Source organism: Neofelis nebulosa, chromosome 6, assembly GCF_028018385.1.
Source record: "Neofelis nebulosa isolate mNeoNeb1 chromosome 6, mNeoNeb1.pri, whole genome shotgun sequence".
NCBI lineage: Eukaryota > Metazoa > Chordata > Mammalia > Carnivora > Felidae > Neofelis > Neofelis nebulosa.
Window position 1 is genome coordinate 132026171 of NC_080787.1, and position 23744 is coordinate 132049914.

The 23744-nt window shown below is 39.5% G+C and overlaps 1 protein-coding gene across 5 annotated transcripts in view; it reads left to right on the top strand.

The window, feature by feature from the left end:
• ADGRG6 (adhesion G protein-coupled receptor G6) overlaps nucleotides 1-23744 on the top strand; it is a 142379-nt gene that overhangs the window by 98948 nt on the left and 19687 nt on the right. For 4 of the 5 annotated variants that reach the window (XM_058735477.1, XM_058735481.1, XM_058735480.1 and 1 more), the window contains 12 exons: nucleotides 505-616; nucleotides 1882-1946; nucleotides 2396-2606; nucleotides 3841-4012; nucleotides 5422-5562; nucleotides 7703-7822; nucleotides 9492-9537; nucleotides 11174-11280; nucleotides 15232-15359; nucleotides 16319-16587; nucleotides 18253-18349; nucleotides 20936-21219. In XM_058735477.1, the coding sequence (XP_058591460.1) occupies nucleotides 505-616; nucleotides 1882-1946; nucleotides 2396-2606; nucleotides 3841-4012; nucleotides 5422-5562; nucleotides 7703-7822; nucleotides 9492-9537; nucleotides 11174-11280; nucleotides 15232-15359; nucleotides 16319-16587; nucleotides 18253-18349; nucleotides 20936-21219 (1752 nt within the window). The remainder of the gene's footprint in view (nucleotides 1-504; nucleotides 617-1881; nucleotides 1947-2395; nucleotides 2607-3840; nucleotides 4013-5421; nucleotides 5563-7702; nucleotides 7823-9491; nucleotides 9538-11173; nucleotides 11281-15231; nucleotides 15360-16318; nucleotides 16588-18252; nucleotides 18350-20935; nucleotides 21220-23744) is intronic. The other variant, XM_058735479.1, reaches the window with a different exon arrangement.

Consider the following 23744-nt stretch of genomic DNA (forward strand, 5'->3'; position numbering starts at 1 on the left):
GAGAGAGAGCGTGCGAGTGAGCAAGTGGGGGAGAGGGGCAGAGGGAGAGAGAGACAGAATCCCAGGTAGACTCCCTGCTCAGCACAGAGCCCGATGTGGGACTCGATCCTGGGACTATGAGATCATGACCTGAGTCAAAATCAAGAGTTGGACGCTCAACTGATGGAGCCAACAGGTGCCCTTCTGGTGTTAATTTTTTGAATAAACCTTTATTTTACTAATTTTATCTGCTAATAATTTACATTAGAATAATGATGTATGTTTCATGATTCTACTCCCATACAGGTGTGACTTTGATTTGGATAATTTTTGTGTCTGAAATGTGCTAAGTGTTTCTTTTTCCTAATTTCTAAATTTTTGCAAATTCTGAACATAAAAGCTAGTATTTCAGTATTATGTGAAACAAATACCTAATTCCCAATGTCGTCACTTTGCTCTCATCTTGCACCTCTGAACTTCAAAGAATAGATTAACCTTTCTGTGTTGGTTGTTATTTTCACATAGGTTTATGTTATGCCGATGAGGATCCCAAAGGCTATCAATGGCCACTCATCCCACCGTCTGTATACAACTTCCCTTGTCCAGGAAAGCAAGGCTTTTATGCTTCAAGGACATGGTAATGCTTTTATTGAATCCTGCCAGGAAAGCTCCACATTATCCACCTCCACATTTGTGCTGTGCCGTTGTTCCCATGTGTCATATATTGATAGGAAAGGGCAGGAAAGTCTGTGAATACCTAAATCATTCACTTCAAGGAGGGCAAAGATGATATTACCAAAAAAAGCTTTTTACTCTAAGCAACAGGCTGATTCAGGCTTTTCCAAAGAAAGATGGGGAGATCTGGAAACCAGAGTGTGTCTGTAGAGCAAAGCACCTTGTATATGGATGAATAAAGCGCCTGCTCACAGCTTTGGAACATGTAGCTGAAATTCCAAGACTTTAAAAAAAATTCTTTTTTTAATGTTTATGTATGTATGTATTTTTTTTGAGAGAGAGAGAGACAGAGTGCGAGTGGGGGAAGGGGCAAAAAGAGAAGGAAACACAGACTCTGAAGCAGGCTCCAGGCCCTGAACTGTTAGCACAGAACCCAACACAGGGCTTAAACCCATGAACTGTGAGATCATGACCTGAGCCAAAGTCGGACGCTTAACCCACTGCGCCACCCGGGCACCTCTGAAATTCTAAGACTTTTAAACAATTTGGAGGGGGAAGGAGGCAGAAAAAGAGGGAAATAAAGTCAGAATGCAGGTGAGAGCAGGCTGCTAATGGAGACTGTCAGGGTGTAGATTTTCCCTAAGTGTTTAATAGAAACCCCAGAGACGGGTCGATGACAGGGGATTCAGTGAAGAGCAAGTTGGACCCAGTTCTTCATGCTCTACCTCACCCCCCAGCGAAGAATTTTCTCACAGGGAAAGAAGGGTCTTCAGAGAGTCACTGACCCTAGTTTGAAACAAAGCTGTACCTCTTCTTGGCTGTGAGACTGGAATATTCTTTGGTTTCTCTAAGTCTTTTTCCTCACCTATAAAGTATGGATTATAATGTGCTATATAGAGTTATGGGTAATCAATTAGATTTTATCTGAAAAGTTCTCAAAGAGGTATCTGACCTGTGTTACCAAATATGCTTTTAACCTCAGTAACCTGATATATTCTAGCTTAGGATGCCGGCTATTGCTAGGATTTTCTTTCTAGGATGCATGGCTTCTGGTTTTTTTCTAGTAAGAATTCTTAATAGGAGTTTTATTTCAATATATTGCAGTTTTATTTTCAAATGAAATTTACCTAGCTATCAAGGCAGATTTAAAAACTTATTATTAACTAATTTTGTCAGTTATAATGTCATTGATGCCAAATAGTTGAACGATCTTGTTTTGTTCCATAGTTACCGTGACCTTGCCAACACATCTTTAGCCTACTGGGGGCCTCCTGACATCTCTAATTGTTCAAGTAAGTGAGCAATTTTTCTTCAGTTCTTAAAGGCAAAATGAAATGACTTCATCCTCTTTATCCTCTTCCGACATATTTTTCTGCTTTGTCATAGCCATTGTGATTAAAAGCTAATAAGCAAATGATTGTTTCACTTAAGGTAGAAAATTCTGTTTTTTCCTGATTCTAACTTTCTGTTCTGTTTATTCTATCAGAGATTGAAAATAATAAGACAGTTTTAGAGAAGACATAAAATATAAACTGATATTTGTGTCAGTGTCTTATAGTTGTGTATTATTTTTAAACAGTAGGTATATACTTATTTTTTGTGATTCTGGGGACATTTCTCTTAGAACTGTATATGAAAATAGGTTCCTCCAAAGTTGAGACTATGAAGTGAAATATCATAATAGGTTTTGGATTCCTGAAATATTCAAAACTCTGTGTGTTGTTTTTCTGCCTTTTTTTAGGGGAAGCAAATGAAGTAGCCAACCAGATTTTAAATTTAACTGGTGATGGGCAGACCCTAAGCTCAGCCAATATTACCAGCATTGTAGAGCAGGTCAAAAGGATTGTGAATAAAGAAGAAAACATTGATATAATGCTTGGTTCAACTTTAATGAATATATTTTCTAATATCTTAACCAGTCCAGACAGTGACTTGCTTGAGTCTTCTTCTGAGTAAGTGTTCTTTGATTCTTTTGGAGAGTAAAATGTATTGGATATATGTTATATAATTTCTCACTTATCTGAATGCTTGGTACCCACCTTTCATAATTCATTTATTTTTTAAGTTTATTTGCTTTTGAGAGAGAAAACACATGTGCACGTGAGTTGCCGGAGGGGCAGAGAGAGAGGGAGGGAGAATCCCAAGCAGGCTCTGTGCTGATAGCGTGGAGCCCAACATGGGGCTCGAACCCATGGACCCATGAGATCATAGCCTGAGCTGAAATCAAGAGTTGGGTGCTTAGTTGACTGAGCCACCTAGGTGCCCCTCAGCTTTCATAATTTAAATGTCCATAAGACCCATTTATATTTCTCAAGATAATTCACAAAGTGAACTTCAAAGTTCTCTATTTTCTTTTTTGAGAAATATAATCTACAGAATAATTAGGATTGTCCATCTGCCAAGATATATAAATAGCTACAGGAAGACATAATCAATATTTCATTTTTCATTTGAAAGAATGTTTACTGGAATTAATTCACAAGATAAGCTATTATATATATTAGCTGATGTCACTTTGCAAAGGAGACACTTAGTGAACAATCCACTCACATCTATTTGGCATAACTTGGTGACTGTCAGTTCTGTCCTACAGACTGTGACACAGAAATGCCGTAGCTGTGTGATCGTTGTACTTTGGGAATGAAAATGCCAAGGGCAGGGTGATCTGTACCTGTTTTTACACAACTAGTTTTCATCCATTTATTTCATTTAATGTGTTAATACTTCTTCTGTTTCCTTCCTTTCAAACAAATTTCTTCAATGAAAATTTTGTTTTTACAATGTACTTTCGAACTTACCTTATCTATGTAAAGATAGCAAACATTTTTTATAGTGTCTTAGAGTTTAAGAAATGCTTTCACACATTATTTTCTTTGATTCTCACTCAGTTATAAAGTAGAAAACGTATTTTTATACGAGAAAAAAAGCCTAAGAGTTGAAAAACAGTATCTTTTTAGGATGATTTAATTGTTGGTATTTCTTAAAGCATAATATTTCTCCTGAGGATGCATTCATCACTATGAGTCTGTGTTTTAACTGATGTTATTATGATTTGGGATGTCAGTATTCATGTTAGGATCAGAAAATTTAAAGACAATTTTATTTAGTTTCTATTTTGTCCTACAAGTCACATGTGTACAAGTTTGTAAAACATGTTACTTAAGAGTGGTGTTGTCATTTCCTTAGAGCTTTAAAAACAATTGATGAATTGGCCTTCAAGATAGACCTAAATAGCACATCACGTGTGAATATTACAACTCGGAATTTGGCACTTGGAGTATCGTCCCTGTCCCCAGGGACAAATGAAATTTCAAATTTTAGCATCGGTCTACCAAGCAATAATGAATCCTATTTCCAGGTAATGAGCCAATGGTTTCTTTAATTCTAATTAATTAGGCAAACAAAGACTGATCTGATCACTTGCCAGTTTCTACTTCAAGATCTTGGGTGGTGGGGTGGCAGGCAGGTAGGTCAGAATGTTTGCTAAGGTTGTCGGTAGCAGTAGCCACAGTTATTTGGACACCGAGATGTCCTTTCAGAACCTGGGTGACAGGGTGGTCAGCTTATGTTCTACCAGAGGTGATAATAGAAGGAAGAGTTAAACCACGACTGGGAACTGCCCTATTGAGAGTGAGGGGAGGGCATCAGTTCAATCAGAAGAAAAGGCTGTATTAAGGCCCCAGGTGGGAAGAAGCTTCATGTATTCTCTTTGCCGGTGGTTGTCCAGCTGCATTGTATCCCCTGGAGGACTTGTCAAAACAGATTGCAGGGTCCCATCCCCAGAGATTCTACTTTAGTAGGTCCTGGGTGGATCTCCAGAGTTTGCACTCTGAACAATTTCTCAGGTATTGGTGATTCTGCTGGTCTTTGAACGAACTCTGAACTGGTTCATGAAGCCTGGGAATGGTAGGCAGTGATGAGGCTGGGCCGGAAAGCTGGGCCAGATTAGTGGAGAGCCACTCTGACCTGTTGAAGCGACCTTTTAGCAAATATTTTTCAGGTTCCTACTGTGTGTGTGTGTGTGTGTGTGTGTGTGTGTGTGTGTGTGTGTGTTAGGGTCCTACTGTGTGTGTGGGCAAATGAAATGTCACAACATCATCCTTGACATAGGAGAACACATTAAGGGGCATGTACTACTACTCAACTGCGGACATAAACCAAGATAAAATATTTTAAAATCTGGTTAAAAAGAAGATTCCTCAGGATTTTTCTTGAGAGTATGGGCTCTTTTGGATAATTCTGTTTCACATTTAAGGGTGAAAACTCGGTCAGCCTCAGTCTCATCCCACGTCCATTTGCGGGAAGATACTCTTTGGCCTGACCCGTGGGTTCAGGGAAAACGATATCCAAGAGTATTCACCAAACTTCAGCTGCTTCCTCTACCCAGAGATACTTATTCTCAGCAATCAGACAAACTAACTCCAATCTTTTTTTTTTTTTTGTAGTTATTTCACTATGTGTTTTGAGAAAAGCTCAAAATCTATTAAGTGTAAATCTAATTCATTTTTTAAAATGTTAACAGATCTGTAGACTTCTCATTTTGCCTTAGTTAAAATCAGTGCATCTTCCATTTTTCCACCTTTGCAAAACTCAGATGAGACCCAGGCCTTTGTCTGTAGCCATTCATTCAGGAGGGCAGTGCCTACAGTGGAGGTAAAGGGGAGCCCTGGCCCTGGCCAAGTGCTGTTCTCCTGCCTTGTTCAGTATGTGGGGTAGTTATCACTGTGATTTGTCATTAGTCAATCAGTGTATCTTTGTGTGTCACAGATGGATTTTGAGAGTGGACAAACCGATCCATTGGCTTCTGTAATTTTGCCTGCAAACTTACTTGAGAATTTAAGTCAAGAAGATTCTTTACTAGTTAAAAGAGCACAGTTTACTTTCTTCAATAAAACTGGACTTTTCCAGGTAAGGTTCATTAAATTGTTTTTTAATTGCAGATTGATTTTCTTTGCTCCAAAGGCAAAATAAAAGTTCGGGTACCTTGAAAATTTATCAAGGGGCTTAAAAAGTTAATATATCGTATCTTCAAAAATGAAACATTTTATCATAATTATTTAAACATTTTATTTCAGGTAATCATATGCTTATTTAACAGATGTGTTCATGTAGGGTTTTTTCTTCTTAAATAAATATTGGATTGAGGCTTGCATGGCACAATTAGAAATGGAATTTGTGGAGGAGCTACTATTTATTATTCCTTGTGTTAAACATTTTATGCTCTCCAGCAATTTAGACCTTCAGAGTTAAAGAAATTGTGTGCCAAAGGAAAGGTTTGCTTTTTGTTTCCTTTTTTTTTTTTAATTCAGCAGGAAGCACTGTTTACATAATGAGCAGCATTCTTGGCTTTAATCAGCTTTCCCATTAATATTTCAAGTGGCCTTTGGCCTTCACACATCCCCAGAGTCGAATGGCATTGTGCAGAGCACATATTGTCATTTTTATTGGCATCATTTCTAGATACTAGAAAGTTCCTTGCCAGCAAACACTGGTGACCTCTGGTTGCCTTTGAAAGTACAACCAGATCCAGAGAGTTTCACTGGGCCCTTATTAAAAAATCAAAGTTATTTATTAAATTAAAGATACCAGCGTATATGAAACAATGCCATCTATGTAAGAGAAACTAGCCAAGTCTCAAGGCCAGTAGAATTATTTCTAATTGTTATGTATAGAGGTGTGGAGGTGTAAGTTACGGGTAAGAAAGAGGAATACCATGAAATCATTTCCCAGAATTCTAAAATGTTAAGACATTTTTTTTAAAGGTTTTAGAAACAAATTGTATAAAATTTTTGAGTAGATTAAGAATGTAATTACTAATTACTCTGAAGGCTTTAATAGCTGTGTACGCATAAAACTGCATTGTTAAAATCACTTGAGGCTTACGACGTCACTTTTAAAAAAACAAAACAGAAATGCAGTAGGTGTCACAAAAAAGTCACGGGTGGCGGGGCTCTGTTCAGAGGAGAGGTTGCACCCAGTGGGAAGGATTTGGGTTAGAACTGTAAGAATCTGTTGTTTCATTTTGAGTCCGCCTTCTCCATGCTACCTTTCCCTTCTCCCTTGGGATCTCCCCATCAACGTATCATTAGGAAACAGATGCTTGGTTTTTAATATGAATTTATAGCAGAGTCAAAAAATGTTAAGGGTTCTGTGATACTTCCCTAACATAGTGAATAAGATATGCGTATTTTTTCAATAAAAGACAAGGTATCCACAAGCCATTGCCGACTTTATTGAGCGTGGTCACGCTATACAGTATCCTGCATGCCGAGATTTTATTTGGCATGTAAGAAATCCTGTAATTATCCCCAAACAACTGATTTATAAGCTGCAATGGAGAAATGCAGGAAGTTTGACAAGAATAACACAAGGGAAGAAGGAATAAGAGGTGATCTTGCGGAGAGAGATGCTGTTGACCCCAGTCATTCTGCAGCACGGGTTCACTGATTTGATTTCCTGACAACCTTGTCTCTGAAGGGGAAGCTATGGAGGATGGCAAGTGTACAAGCAGGGACGGTAGAAGTTCTGGATGGGACCTTCACCCACCAGAATTACATTTAGTAATAAGTTACTAAACACATCAGGCTATCGGCATGGATGTGAAATCTGAATTGTTAATTTTTGTTGTTGTTGTTTTATTTTTCACACCATATTTCCTTTATACTTCTGTAACAGCAAACAACTTCATGTAGTTTTCTAGGGCAGGGAAATGGTCTAATTGTTTTGTGGCTTTTTATGAGTTTATATTATTTCTGGGTTCACATTGTTTCAGATGTTAACCGGCTGACATCAGTCACAGCAATCAAGAGTGAGGTTTTATGAACACTGCCTTACAGCATTGGCTCATAATGTTCCCTCAATGTATTTATTATAATAAGGGAAATAGCAAAGCTCTTTCAGGAAAGCCAGCAATTTAATCTTATAAACAGGATGTTCTATAATTGAAGATCTTAAATGTAAAAAGTGCTGACAGTTTGTGTGTTTGGGGGCACCAAAATCAAACAAAAGTGTACTGAATGATATAATACATTTTTGTTTTCTTTAAAAGGATGTAGAAACCAAGAAAGGCACCTTAGTGAGTTATGTGATGGCATGCAGTATTGGAAACATTACTATCCAGGGTTTGAAGGATCCTGTTCGAATTAAAATCAAACATACAAGAAACCAGGTAAGAAAATGCTACAAAGAACAGTGGAACAGAGGCAGACCATTTCAGAGAAGTGCGGGGCCTTTGTTTTTTTCTACATGGTAAGAATTTTATTCTGGTACTTTCTCAACGAGGCAGTTTTCCAAAAAAGGGGAGAACGGTTAATCAGGTGGTGCCGTAATGTCACAGTAAATGGTGGCAAATGGAGGGATTCATCCCCTTTAGGATTCAGACATGGGGAGAACAGGAGTGAAAAAAAGGGCCGTTCTTTTTAAGGAACAAACAGTGTATTACTTCGAGAAATTAGATACAGATGCAGTTGCACAATCCTGCCATTAAAGGTTTGGGTTTTTTGTTGTTTTTTTTTAAGTCAGAAATTATTGCTACTGGGAAAGCAGAAGGGAAAGAGGGCAGGGTTAACTCATTTTTTTTGAGAGGTTAGCAGTTATCTGAAATCTTGGCAAACGTTGCTTTTTTGTTGTTGCTTCATTACTTCATCAAGCATTTGTTGTTGCTTCCTATCATGTTTATTCGATAAAATTATATGGGGTTTCTTTTGGTCCCAGGTGAGGCTAGGCACAGTCTTTCCCCTCTTTTACAGAGGGTCCCGCTCTCGATTCTGCTATTTGTTAGGCAAGGCAGGAAGCAGGCAGGCAGGAAGCTGGCTGATAAGGGCTAAGGCTTGGAAGTTAAGTCATCTAAGAACTAGCCTTGCTTTGTCACTGGGCCCTCTGAGACCTCGTTGTTCTACCCTTTGGCGTCCCTTGTTTCAGTGCCTTCATCCATGAAGAATTTTTTTTTTATTATGGTAAAATATGCGTAAATCATATTTACTGTTTTAACCATTTGTAAGTGCTTTCACATTCATGATGCCATCCACTTCGGGAACTGCTCTGTGGTCCCCAGCTGAAACCGGCAGACCCTCGTGTAACAGCTTCCCTGCTCCCCTCCCCTGGGCCCCACACCCACCATCTTACTCTCCATCTCTGTGAATTTAACTACTCGAGGCAGCTCATGTAATTGTAATCATATAGTATTTGTCCTTTTGTGACTGGCTTATTTCATTTAACATAATATTTTCAAGGTTCATCCATTTCATACATTTTTAAGGAAGCATGTATCAGAATTTGCTTCCTTTTTAAAGCTGGATAATATTCCATTATATATAGAGAGAGAGAAAGAGAGACCTAAATATCTCTCTCTATATATATCTCCCACATTTTTTATCCATGCATCATCCGTCCATGGGTACTTTGATTGCCTCCGTGTTGTGGCCATTGTGAGTAACGTTGCTGTGAACATGGATGTGCAAATATCTGTTTGAGTCCCTACTTTTAATTCTGGGCACATGCCTACACATAAAGGAAAATTCTGGAGATGAAGTGAAATTGCAATGTAAAGAGCTTTGATAAATGCCAAGAAAAGCTTTTTAGGACCGGACATATAGAGTAACCTTTAGATAAATGGAAGGCGTGCTTCCTTATGGGACTACGGTTGATTTGCAGTCAGTGTCTCGGGACAGGAGATCCTTCTGGACCGCCTGCCATTCTTAGGTGGTATTGGCATGACTAAACCTGGTCTATTTCTTTGCGAAAACCTTAGCATTTTGACTCCTTTCCCATATTCAGATCATAAGATTTTTCACTTATTTTAAACACAATTTCACATGTTTATTCTTATGTTAATATAGGCAGTGCCTCATCCCATCTGTGCCTTCTGGGATCTGAACAAAAATGGTGAGTTTTAAAATATTGGCTGTCTTAAGAACAACTGAATTTTAAACATTGTTCGACACCCCCATTTCCTTTCGTTCCATCCTAACCAGAGTGAGTCACTGTGTAAGTATGATGGCAACTGGACTGCAAATCTTAGCGTAGGTAGCTTGGGAAGTGAACCTTAATTTCTGTAACTTTTTACTCATTGCAAGAAGAAATAAGTAAACTTGACTTTTTTTTTTTTTAACCAAACAACCTCTTTGATTTCCATTATTTATAAAATACACTATGTGTTTTTATTGCCTGTTTTTAAAAACTTTTTTAAAATTTATTTATTTTTAGAAAGAGCATGAGTGGAATAGGGACAGAGAGACGTGGGGAGAGAGAGAATCCCAAGTAGGTTCCTCACTGTCAGCGCAGAGTCCAGTGCGGGGCTCGATCCCACCTAAAGTGAGATCGTGACCTGAGCCAAAAATCAAGAGTCGGACACTTAACTCACTGAACCACCCAGGCCCTGGTCCCTTATTGCCATGTTTTGATGAATGTCAATATGAGCTCATTCTTGGAAGGACATCTCTAAAGAGACTATTTGATATGTATGAGGCATGCAGTTTAGAATCCAGCTTCCAGATCTCATATTACAGAGAAAGCATACTAAAGGATTATAAATTTAGAAGTGGTTATATTACACACACACACACACACACACACACACATCTTGAAAGAAATGAACTCCTTCCAAAATGATGTTGGACAATTAAGAGAAAAAGGCAACAGTAACAGATGAGTTACTAGGTATAAGGTGTGGGGATCTCTTTGATGGGAAGGACAAGCTATGAACCTCCCACCTCTACCCCATAAGAGTCACCTTCCCTTGGGGATCTGCAGGGGGATTATCGTGGCCACATCAAACCAGCCCCAGTACAGGCTGCTGCCTGGTAGAAATGGTTCTGAAGGTGTCCAGACCCCTGTTTTTGATATGCCTTATCATAGCTGGGAAGTTTTTTGTTGTTTGGTTTCTAGTTGCACAGTTTTGAGAAAGTCCTGATTTACTGGACACATAATTAAAAATGATATCACCTTGCAGTCTTAAGATATTCTTTAATTATATGAGTCGCTCATATTCCATATCCTGCCATAAAAGTCAGACAAGGTACGTTAAAGGTATTTATAATAAGTTGCCACCCTGCATGGTTGCTGTGTATGCAATAGTGTGTTACAAGAACGCAGACCTCTGTCCTCGTGTCTACAAAAGCAGAGGTGGACGCACAGAAACAAATGTTGATCTTCAGAGACTTCATTTGTATGTAATATGTTCGAAAGGGGATATTCTTTTCATGTAAGTTTATTTTGTAATACATACATTAAAACCTAAACTTGAATCAGACTTTTGCAGGACCCCAGAGGCACTTCAGTAGAACGCAGTTGCAAACCACTGACTAGGATAAACTCTCCTGCCAACCCAGCACTAACCTTCCATGATTCCGGGAATCTAAATCATGCTAAGTATTGGCAGAATTAAGAGTAGTATCTGTTTTACTGCTAAACTTAAGGCAAAAGAGACTGAAGCATATTTTCCTGAAGAAGCTCATGTCTATTATAGAAAAGGAACTGGCCTGCTATTATTTTCACACTGTTTGTGGACTTCCTTTTACAGAAGGTTCTGGATTTTGGAACACATCAGGATGTGTGGCACACAGAGGTTCAGATGAGAGCGAGACGGTCTGCTTATGTAACCACCTCACACACTTTGGAGTTCTGATGGTAGGGGAGGAATTTCTAAACTCATTTTGAAATGATATAATTTGGGAAGGCATACTTCTTTTCATAAGTCAGCCTTTTTAGATGATGTGTTTGGGGAATTATTTCCTGATAATTGTAACCTGTGCCTTGAATCTTGCTAATTAGCAGAGATCACATATTTGAAATACGTAACAGTAATTATAGAAAAGAACCCTACCTTTTTTTTCTATTGTATTAACAGTGATGATAAATAATCCTAGAAACAGAAAATCACCATGAAAATCACCATGAGACCCTTGAATTAAGAGAGAAACAGAGTCGGGGAGACAGAGAGAGGAAAGGAGGAGGGAGAGAGAGGAAACAAGGGAGAAAGAGAAAATTTAAAGAAGAAAATGTTGGTTTTACTAACATGGAAAAGAACTGTGAAAAGTTTTATAAAGTATTGTTCTTGTGTTATCACTCATTATTTTGAATGTGACTTTATAGCAGGTACTGGGCTAGGTGATCCAGTGGTCACCCAAAATTATGCGCCCCCCAAGCCCTGCTGGAGAGCACAGCCTGTTAGGACAGACTAGGGACTAAGGCAACAGGGAGACCTCAGGCCTGCAAGAGAGTTGATGGGCATGACATGTCTCTTACCACTAGGCCCTCATACTACTTTTTCCTTCCTTCCTTCCTTCTCTTCCGTGGCCCTGTTTTTATATCATTAGCCATCCCGTCCAACAGTTTTAAACCAAAATTAGATCACACTAACATGTTTTTTCTCATCCCACCAAATTTTTGAGAGCCACCCTACATGCAACAACTTATTTGAATTTTTCATCCACAGACTTAACACCTCTGCTTTATGTCTGATACACTTGTGCTCTTATAGATAATTTTCTGGTGTGCAGCATTCCCTCCACACTAACAGAGCCACTGTTTCTGGTATCTGGTATAGTTCCAAAGGATCATTACCAAAGGATTTTTTAATGGTGATGGCAGCAGTGTGTGCTGAGTCAGTGAAGCTCTTTAAATTAGAATCACAATGGTTATGTTTCTCCCCTCCCTTAGGTCTCACCCCCACTTCCCACGGGACTGGGCGGGAGCGGTGAGGGGCTGTGGGGTGTGGCATTGGGCTCATGAACCCACTTGGCCTATGTACATGGCCACTGCCATATAGCAAGCCTGCAAGTAATTTTCCTGACTGTCCACTGCATAAATGCCCTGGGGGATAAAAACAAGGCCTTTAAAAAGGTGACAATCATAGCAAATCACTTTTGAACTTTTCCAAAATACAAATATTTTCTTTACTGCCAGAGCATGAAAATGAACAATTAAACTATGGTATGTTTTCCCTAAGTAATAAAAACAAAAAAACACCCTCAGTTTTAACTGCCATGTTCTCCTTTCTCCAAAACTGACAGTTGACATTCTCTTAGAAATCACTTACTTTGCATCATCCTCATTCAGGTATAAGCTTTAGCTTAATTCATTGAACTATTTGAACTGTGTACGTGTGCATGTACATGCATGTACGTGTGTGTTATGAGCATGTGTGTTTGAGCATGACTGTGTATGTTGTAGGTATAAGTTAAATAGATAACAGTAATACAATTCACTTTACAGTGGTGACTTATATGTAACCAAAGTTTGGCTTACCATTTCTTTTAATGGTCAGTTTCTTCATCTATTGTTTGAATTTTACTGTGAATTTGTAATTGTGTCTTTTTCTGTTGCCATTTGATTAAATAATTAGTTTTACATATATGTGAATATATGCATTTTTTAGTACTATCCTTTCCACCTTGGCTGCTCTTATAAGATTATAAACTGCTGGAAGAAAAACTTTCCAGAATTTATCCTTCCTGGAGGTGTGCCCACATCCTTTCAGCTTTTCCAGACCACCAGGACTTTGTTAAGAGTCTTTCTTGATTTACAAACTCTTTATTAACTTGTGCAAGATATTCCCAGAGTCTAAATTGCCCTATGACACATTTACCGTATGAGAAGTTAAAAAAAAAATGCACCCCAGCCCCATAATTCTATCTTCTAATCTACTAACATATGATGGATTTACTGTCCCCTACTACATTTCTTCGTAGTTTAAGATTTAAGATTTTTCACATTAGTATATTTTCGTATTGGCTAGTTCAGAGGAAAAAATATTCTTATATTCTTCATTCTCAGAAGTACAAAACAATGTGAGAGTTGTGTGTAAATGTATATTTCACTTACACTTTATTTTTTTTTATTTTTTTTTTTTAATTTTTTTTCAACGTTTTTAATTTATTTTTGGGACAGAGGGAGACAGAGAATGAACGGGGGAGGGGCAGAGAGAGAGGGAGACACAGAATCAGAAACAGGCTCCAGGCTCCGAGCCATCAGCCCAGAGCCTGACACGGGGCTCGAACTCACGGACCGCGAGATTGTGACCTGGCTGAAGTCGGACGCTTAACCGACTGCGCCACCCAGGCGCCCCTCACTTACACTTTAAATTGTGGTTTCAATCGTGGCTTGCAAGTCTACTGCCTCACCTAGATGGGGGCCATAGGTTTTCAAGAGGTGATGACGAGTCACCTGAAGATTCCTCAAGACCATCTCTCTGTTTCATGAAATCCCGTAGTAACCAAAATGTTGATCAGGTGGCCTATCTGGTGAGTCCACTGGCACCGACTTGAACCCCATCCCATGTGCCAAGGAAATCCCAGGTCCTCCCAGTCTTTGGAGAGAGTCCTTGGAGAGAAGGTTTGGGTGAGCCCCTTCTGACCCTGGGCCTCTGTGTCTGCTGAATTCGGCCATTGTGCATTTCTGGGAGCCACTGAAGTGCTGTTACCTGTTTTTTACTGCATCAGTCAAACCTGAAACAATCCCACATCATCATATCACATATACATACTCATATGTAGACACCACTTACTGGAGTCTTTGTGTGTGAGTAACAAATTTTATGGACATTTTGATGAAAATTAAAGAAAATTAACACATAGACTGAAAAGCCTATTAAAACAAACTTTCTTTTTCATAATTTAAGACCCCAAATTTCATATCCTGTTTGGAATATGGCCTTCTCCAAGAAGACTCCATTTTTTAACATGCTGCACATTGGAAGTGTCTTTATCTTCCAACCAGGATTGAGTGGATGGTCTTAACTCAAGATTTATCCCTAACCCACTTCCCTATATAAGGAGGAAAATAAAGATTTCCCTACCAGGCCCAGATTTGTAAATCTGCTTCTGCACAGTGAAATTAATACTTCATGTTAATATTCTAGGAAGTGTTCAATTCTTTCCATTCCACAGCCCCTAACACTTTAAATGGTGCCCTTTCAGGTCTACAGAGAAATAAATAAATAAATAAATAAATAAATAAATAAATAACTAACTAACTATGACCTAAAAATTTGTAATGCCTTCTCATTTATGAAAAAAATAAAGACTACCTAACCCAGTACATACCAAGCTTTAAAATAACCATAGTTAAGATCCTCAGCACTAAGCTCAGAGGTACCTGACTCTGGGTGTCCACTGGCTGGACCCCCCCCCCCCCCCGCTGCCCCACACTGGACAAAAAGAACCCAGTGTGTGCTGAGGGCTCACATTGGCCATGGTGGCCTCCATTTGTATTTGTGCCGCTAGCCCTGCAAATGTGAGGAAGGGGCCTGATCATTTGTTAGCCAAGGCAGTGACCTCCTCCCCAATTTCTGGTGGGTGACCAACCCAGTGGTTTTGCTCTTCATGCTATCCCGGTGTGCAAAGAGCTTCGATTACAAGGTAATGATAGAAAGCAACATGGAACTCTCTCAGTAATGCTATGCTTTGGTTTCATAGGATGATCTGTAAGAGTATAATAAACACAAGTTTCCATATTGATTTGCACTGTTTTTCCACCTAAGATTGAGCTAAGATTGTAAGTGCTAGCAATGAACTTTCTAGTAAAACACCATTCTCATGAAAAGAGATTCTTAACAGCTGTTTCCCGTGTCTTATATAGGACCTTCAAGGAACTGCCTCACAGATAGATGCAACAAACACCAAAGTTCTCACCTTCATCACCTATATTGGGTGTGGGATATCTGCCATTTTTTCAGCAGCAACTCTGCTGACATATGTTGCTTTTGAGTAAGTATTTTTTATCTGTCAAAACCCAGTGCTTAACTATCCTAAAATGTGAATAAGAAAATTGCCTTTGCTTTTAAAGACATTTACATACTTTTTGAATCATGTGGAATGGTTCAACTTTAATGTACAGGCTTCTCATAACATATATCATGCAACACAAATTTTCTAGCTATAGAACCTTGATTTATAATTACTGTATTTCTATGGAAAAATGCATTTAAACCTGGAAGAGATTTTTTTTTTAAAGTTTTTTTGACATTTATTTATTTTCGAGAGACAGAGAGAGCACGAGCAGGGGAGGAGCAGAGAGAGGGAGACACAGAATCCGAAGCAGGCTCCAGGCTCTGAGCTGTCAGCACAGAGCCCAACACGGGGCTCGAACTCAGGAAATATGAGATCATGACCTGAGCTGAAGTTGGAAGCTTAACAGACTGAGCCACCCAGTCCCCCAAACCTGGAAGAACTGATCAACATATAAATAAAAATTGTATAAAGTGCTTTTTTACCTGGTAAAAGGTGAAAACTTGTGCTTCACAGATCTTATAAAAGTAGTCCTGAATCAGAAACTTGTTTTTTTTTTTAAAAAAAAAAGGATCCCTACTTCATTAAAAATCAAGAAACCTCCCAAAATTTTAGGGAAATTGTTTTTTTTAAACAAAAATCTCATTGTTAGAACTAGAATTTTTCTTGAGTTAAAAAAAAAAATTCAATCTGTTGAAACTATTTGGAAATTTGGAAAACACTTAAAAACAGCTTTGAAATAAAATTAATATTAAAAAAAGTTATATTTTGCCAAATACTCATAAATACCTTTAAATACTCACAAGTCCCTTCCTCCCGGTGGGGCTGCATTGCAAAGATGATGCTATGTAACCTATTACAGAGCTTTATAGAAGATATGAATTTACCACCTGTGCTTAAAAGATTATTCGTTCTCCTCTTCCTGTTTCCCTTTGCAGGAAATTGCGAAGGGACTATCCCTCCAAGATCTTGATGAACCTGAGCACAGCCCTGCTGCTCCTGAATCTCCTCTTCCTCTTGGATGGCTGGATCACCTCGTTTCATGTGGAAGGCCTTTGCATGGCTGTCGCTGTCCTGCTCCATTTCTTCCTTCTTGCAACCTTTACCTGGATGGGGCTAGAAGCAATTCACATGTACATTGCCCTGGTTAAAGTATTTAACACTTACATTCGCCGATACATATTGAAGTTCTGCATCATTGGCTGGGGTAAGCCGCCTCAAAAGTTTTGGTTCTGTTTTTACTGTCACAGAAATTGCCAGGTTCTCAGAGGAAAATCCTATTTCAAAAGACTAGTGCTGCTAAAAGAAACTTCAAAACTGTGAATGATGAGGATTTGATATACACATCCCAAGGCAAGGATGGTATTTTTAATTTTTTTTTTAATTCTATTTTTTATTTTTTAAATTTTATATCCAAATTAGCATCTAGTGCAACAATGATTTCAGGAGTAGATTCCTTAGTGCCCCTGACCCATGTAGCCCATCCCCCCTCCCACCACCCCTCCAGCAACCCTCAGTTTGTTCTCAATATTAATGAGTCTCTTCTGTTTTGTCCCCCTCCCTGTTTTTATATTATTTTTGTTTTCCTTCCTTTATGTTCATCTGTTGTGTCTCTTAAAGTCCTCATATGAGTGAAGTCATATGATTTTTGTCTTTCTCTGACTAATTTCACTTAGCCTAATACCCTCCATTTCCATCCACGTAGTTGCAAATGGCTATTTTTAACTTTTTTAATGTTTATTTTTGAAAGAGAGAGAGAGACAGAACATGCATGCATGACTAGGGGAGGGACAAATAGAGGGGAAGACACAGAATCTCAAGCAGGCTCCAGGCTCTGAGCTGTCAACACAGAGCCTGACGTGGGGCTGGAACTCATGAACTGTGAGATCATGACCTGAGCCAAAGTCAGATGCTTAACCGACTGAGCCACCCAGGTGCCCCTTGTCTCTCTTTTTTATTTATTTATTTATATATTTTTTAATGCCAGAATGGTATTTTAAAAAACTGTGCAGCCATCCTTCCTTACTAAATTCAGGAGTAAAGGAAAAAAGCTTTAGCCTCCTGAGTCACCACAAACTTATTTCCTGTGACCAACGCCAGCCCACCCAAGTCTGAAGAAGCAACTGGCAGACAGTGGTGCCTTTCCATTATGTTTGAAAATATAAAGGCCAGCTCAGACTATCCTAGCTATCCTCACCCTCTAGACAAATGCCCATGTTTTGGAACCAGTGAGAGAAGGTTATTTTTGTGTGTGCAACCAGAATACTAGCCAGAATTCTTGACTTGAACTTCTTAACGTGATTCCTCAGCTAGGCATGGATGGTAGCATTAGCCTGTTTGGAATCTTCTAGATGGACTCCTTTCTTTATCTGGCCTCTTATCAGAGCAAGCATTTAGAGCCTTTTTTTTTTTTTTTTTTTTTTTTTTTTTTGGCAGCTGTCGATATAGAAGTAAAGGACATTTCCAAGGTGCTGCCACCATTCTCAGAGGCACTAAAAGCATTTTTCAGGGAATTAGGGTGGTGTGGCCTTCCCCAATGAAATATACATGAAAATGTGTATTTGCTTCAGGATTCAGAATAAACCAGATTTTAGCTCTCTCATGGGTGCCAGTAGACAAACAGAATACTTAAATATCTGTCATTTAAGAGTGGGTTTTAATTGTTGCCCGTTACAGTTGGATGTTTGGTGTGAAACAACCAAAGAGGGGATTTTATTGTTGTTTTGAATCAAGTTGTCAGTTTGAAAACATTTGTTTCTGTGATGTGGAGGGTTTTCTTTCTCTTCTTTTTTCCCCCTTGCCATGATCAGTCACATCAAACAGTTCCAGATGCTTCAGAAAAGTCACTTATGTCATGATCTTTCTGTAACAGGTCTGCCTGCCTTAATCGTGTCCATTGTTCTCGCAAGCAAAAACCAAAATGAGGTCTATGGAAAAGAAAGCTATGGAAAAGAACAAGGCGATGAATTGTAAGTAATAAAAACTTGTTGGGAATTTGTTTGTGGTGAGTACATATCCTTTGCTTCTTAAAGTTTAGTACAAGTTTCCAGGCCAGTAGTGAGCCTCGTATTTTGGAAGGTTGGAATGCATTTGCACGCCTTAGCTGAGGTCTCTGTTGTCTCGCAGCTGTTCAGCTGGGTGCCCTGTCCTGTGACCTGCTTCTCCATGGTGACCTGTGGTCTGTCACCTGGGAGACTGACGAGGAAGTCTGTTATATGCTCTGCTAGGCTCAGAAGACCCATTCCCTTTGAGGAGATTCTGTAAGGCTCCCTTTCCTTAAACTCGCACACATCTTCAAGAAAATCAAATCAGTGTTTGTATTTGGAAAATTCCCTTCACACTGTGGGATCGTTGAGGCCAAGATTTGCATATTGTTCATGTCTGGCAGTTCTCTCATACTTTATCTAGCCAATAAGAGGTCCTCAATAAATATCTGTTGATTGAATGAATTATTGATGCACGAAGAGCTTACTCCTGAGATGAGGCCTGTGAGGCCACATTTCTGTGCACATTTCATGCATGGATAACACGTTCATATCCAGTCAGTGTCCAATCTGTGCCCCGTTCCCTCATGGACTTCTTTCTCTTATCTTTCCAAAGCAGCACTCAAAAGACCCCACAAGAACTAGCAGAAAATAAAGGATCCAGGTCAGGCATTTCAGGATCCTAAGGGGGGACTTCTGTATGTGAAGGAATATTAGCTCCAGAGATAAGCAGCATCATTTGAAGGATTTTTATAATAAGATATATTAAAAGTAGAAGTCAATGCATCAGTTCCTAAACAAGGGAATTTTGCAAGTATGTTAGTCAAGTCTCACAGGACTTTAAAGCACATTTAGTAAGTTGCTGTGCCATCAATGGCTGTCATTTATCGAGCATTTATTCTATGCCAAGAATCACGTTAGGTTCTGGGATTCAAGCTTGCTCAAGATAGCCTTTGCCTTTGTGGCAGTAATGTGCTGGTGTGGGACACATAACCCAGAATGGTAGCCATTTACTTGAGAATTTTAAGTTGAATTTAATTGCTTTAAATAAATGGTCCAGTTTCTGAGGCACCTAAGAACTTTGATAGTGTTAATTAGGAATGGGGGCATCTGCAGATTGTGGTGTTTGTCGACTTTACTCATAGGACACTTTATATAAGTATGTTGTTTTTTTTTTAATTTTTCTTAATGTTTATTTTTGAGAAAGAGAGACAGAGCATGAATGGGGGAAGAGAGAGATACACAGAATCTGAAGCAGGCTTCAGACTCTGAACTGTCAGCACAGAGCCTGACGCGGGGCTCGAACCCACAAACCGTGAAATCATGACCTGAGCTGACATCAGACACTTAACTGACTGAGCCACCCAGGGCCCCTAGATGAAAGTAACTTAACACACATGGTATAGTTTTTAAATTACTTTCATCTCAGTGTGCCTGGGATGGCTCGGTCGGTTAAGCATCTGACTCTGGATGTCAGCTCAGGTCATGATCTCATGGTTCGTGACTTCAAGCCCCACAGTGGGCTCTGCACAGTTAGTGGGATTCTCTCTCTCTCTCTCTCCCCTTCCCCCCCACCCTTCCACTGCTCCTTCTCTCTCTCTCTCTCTCAAAATAAATAAATGTAAATAAAAAATAAATTGCTTTCATCTATTTTCTGATCTATATATACCATTCTGAATATCAAGTATATTCCTCCTCATCTCATAAAGATGTAATTGGTGTAAACTTTTTAACTGTTCATGAGAAGCGTCCCTGTGGGAATATCACAGTTCTCCAGTAAGGTCTTGCCTCAACTAGGCTAATTATGTTAATAGGAATTATTCTGCAGCAGTAATGGAATCCATGATCATGTGTGTCTTAAGTAGGAACTGGCTCTTTCCATATGACAAGAGATGTAGAAGTAGGCAACAGCCAGCATCGGTTTCATGGCTGAAAATGTCAGGGCCAGCGATTCTGCAGTGATCTTGGCCTTTCCCTCAGAGATGTAAAGGGAGAGCTGCAGCTGCAGACCTTGCATTCATGTTGGAAGCAGAAAGAACAAAGGAGGGCCTTGCCAATTCAGTTTATTGAGAATAGCTCTCCCAAAAATCCCGTAGCAGATTTTGCTTCCATATCATTTTGTAGGACAAATGTCCACATGGCCACCGCTTAAGTGCAAAAGCGATTGAGAAAATGAGTACTTAAATTTCCCACTCTCGGAATGCAGTCACATAAGAGAAAGGGGGGTTAGGCATGGTTTTGGGGGAGCCAAGAGTGTCTTCATACAAAGTCAGAATTCAAGATGCTACTTCATTTTCTTTTTTAACTGTTGATTTAAATAACTAGATATTAAGATGATGGCTATCTAAAACAACCCCCCCCCCAAAAAAAAAAACACAGACAAACAAATAAAAAACCGTGTAAACATCAAAAAAGAAACTACGGCCCGAGAAAATGAAGTGACTGTCTAAAGACACCGAGAAAGGCCCAGCTATGAAATCTGCAGAAGTCCAAACTAAGCCAGGAGAAGTCTTAGGTAAACAGAACATGGTAATAAATCTCTTTCTTTCTTCTTTCTTCTTCTTCTCTAAGCTGTTGGATTCAGGATCCAGTCATATTTTATGTGACCTGTGCTGGGTATTTTGGAGTCATGTTTCTCCTGAATGTTGCCATGTTCATCGTGGTCATGGTGCAAATCTGCGGGAGAAACGGCAAAAGAAGCAACCGGACCCTGCGCGAAGAGGTTTTAAGGAACTTGCGCAGTGTGGTCAGCCTGACGTTTCTGCTGGGCATGACGTGGGGTTTTGCTTTCTTTGCCTGGGGACCCTTAAATGTCCCTTTTATGTACCTCTTCTCCATCTTCAATTCATTACAAGGTAAGGTATATGGTACCTTGGTGATATCTGCTTTCTAATGTTATCGTGTTTGCAAGCAGTTTCTCTGTGGGGCCGATGCCGTGCTAAGTGTCCACTGCATTGTTCCACTGTGTGCATTGATGAACACAGTCCCAGGTACAGGGCACTCATTAAAAGGATCTTGACTTTTTTGCGGTGATGTGTATCCCAACCACTTGGAACAGTGCCTGACGGATAGTAAGCACTCAATAAATCTACATGATTATATGACTAAGTGGGGTGTTTAAAGGGAGGCGCAGACAACTTTATCTTCTTCACAGTTTCACTTAGTATCCATGTGGATGTAACATGGCCCCGAAGAATTTGTAGAATCTATGCAGGGACAGAGCAATTCGCCTTGATTCCTTGGCTCCTTGGATTTCAAAATAAATACCAATATTCTAGTTCAGAAATGCTCATTTTCTTATGAGATAGAGCAGTTAGTTCAACAATTTTGCAAACATTTGCCAATGGCCTTCTTTGTACAGAAGTCAAAGGCTTCCTTCAAGGAGCTTCCTGTCATGCTTCTGATTCCATAACACATACCTGAGTATACTCTATGAGGACTTCAGCGTTTAAACTTAAGTAAATATAAGTCATGTTTTTTGAAAGCTGAGTGACATTCTTTAAGATATTAGATGCCCCTTGGGTCATTGATAAGCTCCCTGATGTTTAGAAGCACGGTGAGGCCCACACTGCAAAAGGAAGGGGTGGCAAAGCTTGGGATTTTTGAGTAGGGCAGTACTACAGGCTTAGCAGCAGCACCTGGCCATGCCCTGGTAGGTGTGGGGGGAAGGAGGGCTAAGGAGAGCTGCGCTGATCTGAGCTGGGGTGGACAGCATGGGAAGATGCAGGCTTGCTCATCAAACTCCCCAAACGAGATGTCTGGGCAGCTTCTCCCCTACAGGTGCGTTCTAAGAAAAGCTGATATTTACCAGCAGGGGAGTGTTTACCGTTTCGTATTGTACTAATCGTATCGTATCGATACTTCGCTCTGCCTCCTAGTTTTCCCACCAGCTCGTGAGCTCTTGAAAAAAAAAAAAAAAATCTGTCATGAAGCAGGTGCTCAGTGATTGTTAAATGAATAAATGGATTGCTGGATGAAGAAAGGGGGGAGCAGCTTTGGAGATGGCTTAAATCCAACCTGAGACTCTTCTGGCATAAAGAGGCATTAATTAGTTCAGCAAATTTTATTCAGGTTCACTGTCCCATAATAGAGGAAATATGTGGGCTCATTATCTTTAGTAAATAGAATAATAAGCCTGAAGCACCCCTCCTAAAGATGGAAACTGGATAGGTAGCATTATGAACACATCTTCATTAGGATCTAGCTTTGTAAAGTGAGCATTCCCCTAGTTAATCTCTTCTATAATATACAACTTAAAGTGCCTAGATAAATATTGACAGAAATGTCCATTAACATTAGAAATTCCATGGTTTTATGTTTCGGGCCCATTAATCTGCCAGCCCAACCTTGTTTTTGCTTTTAGAATTTCCTGGCAGTTTCAGTAACCTTCAACAGCTACAGTTGTCTGTTCAGCTCTGTTTCCATTAATGAGAATTGGGATGTTTTATTTTTCCCAGGATAGGTCTCCTGTCAGGAGGGAAAAATGTTCTAAACCATCATCAAGTCACAGCTCTGCATGAATCGCTAACTTTTAAGACTGATGTTAAAATTACATAAAATCAGAACAGATTTCTGCACATCCCAGGGACATTAAAAACACTTCCTGAAAAGGAAATTTACATTAAAACACAGTGGTCCAGAGCACACGAGCCCACCAACAATTGCTTACTGGCCAGGTCTGTACAAAAACTTGTCAGGACGCTACAGAAAATCGCTTGATGGTTTTTATTTGAGTCACTTTCTGAACCGTCTAAGAGAGGCTTGGCTGTTGTTGAAAGCATATGCTTTATTCAAAGATGCATATAGAACCTAGGCAGTCTAGAGAAACAATTCAGAGAACTCAGGTAGTACTTAGGCAAACTACTTTGTCTTTTTTATTCTTTCTGATATTTTTTTTTTTATTCCGGCAAAAAAAAACCCACCAAAAACAGACAAACAAAAACCTTGACACGATCCCACTTGTTTCACGGAGTTTCTATTCTAGTAGGAAAGACCGACATTAATCAGATAGCCACCATATGAAATGTAGCTGGTGGTGTTGGGAGCACATGACAGAAGCCGTGGTGTCTAAGCTGGAATCTGAAGGACCGGCAGGGATAAACGAGGTGGAGGTGGATGTAGAAACGGAGAAGAGATGATTCCGGGTGGAGGACACTCCGTGTGCAAAAAACCTGCTATCATTAGTGATTATAGTGTATGCCCCAGGAATTAAAAGAAAGTTCCTATAACCAGAGAACCAAGAATGAGCCATAGAGTGACAGAGTGATGTGCATGGCACAAAAGGGAGCCTGGGGCTGGACCATAAGGCCCTGTATTTTGATCTTTCTAAGACCAGTGGAAAGTCTTTGAAATCTTTTAGGTATGGAATGACATGATCAGA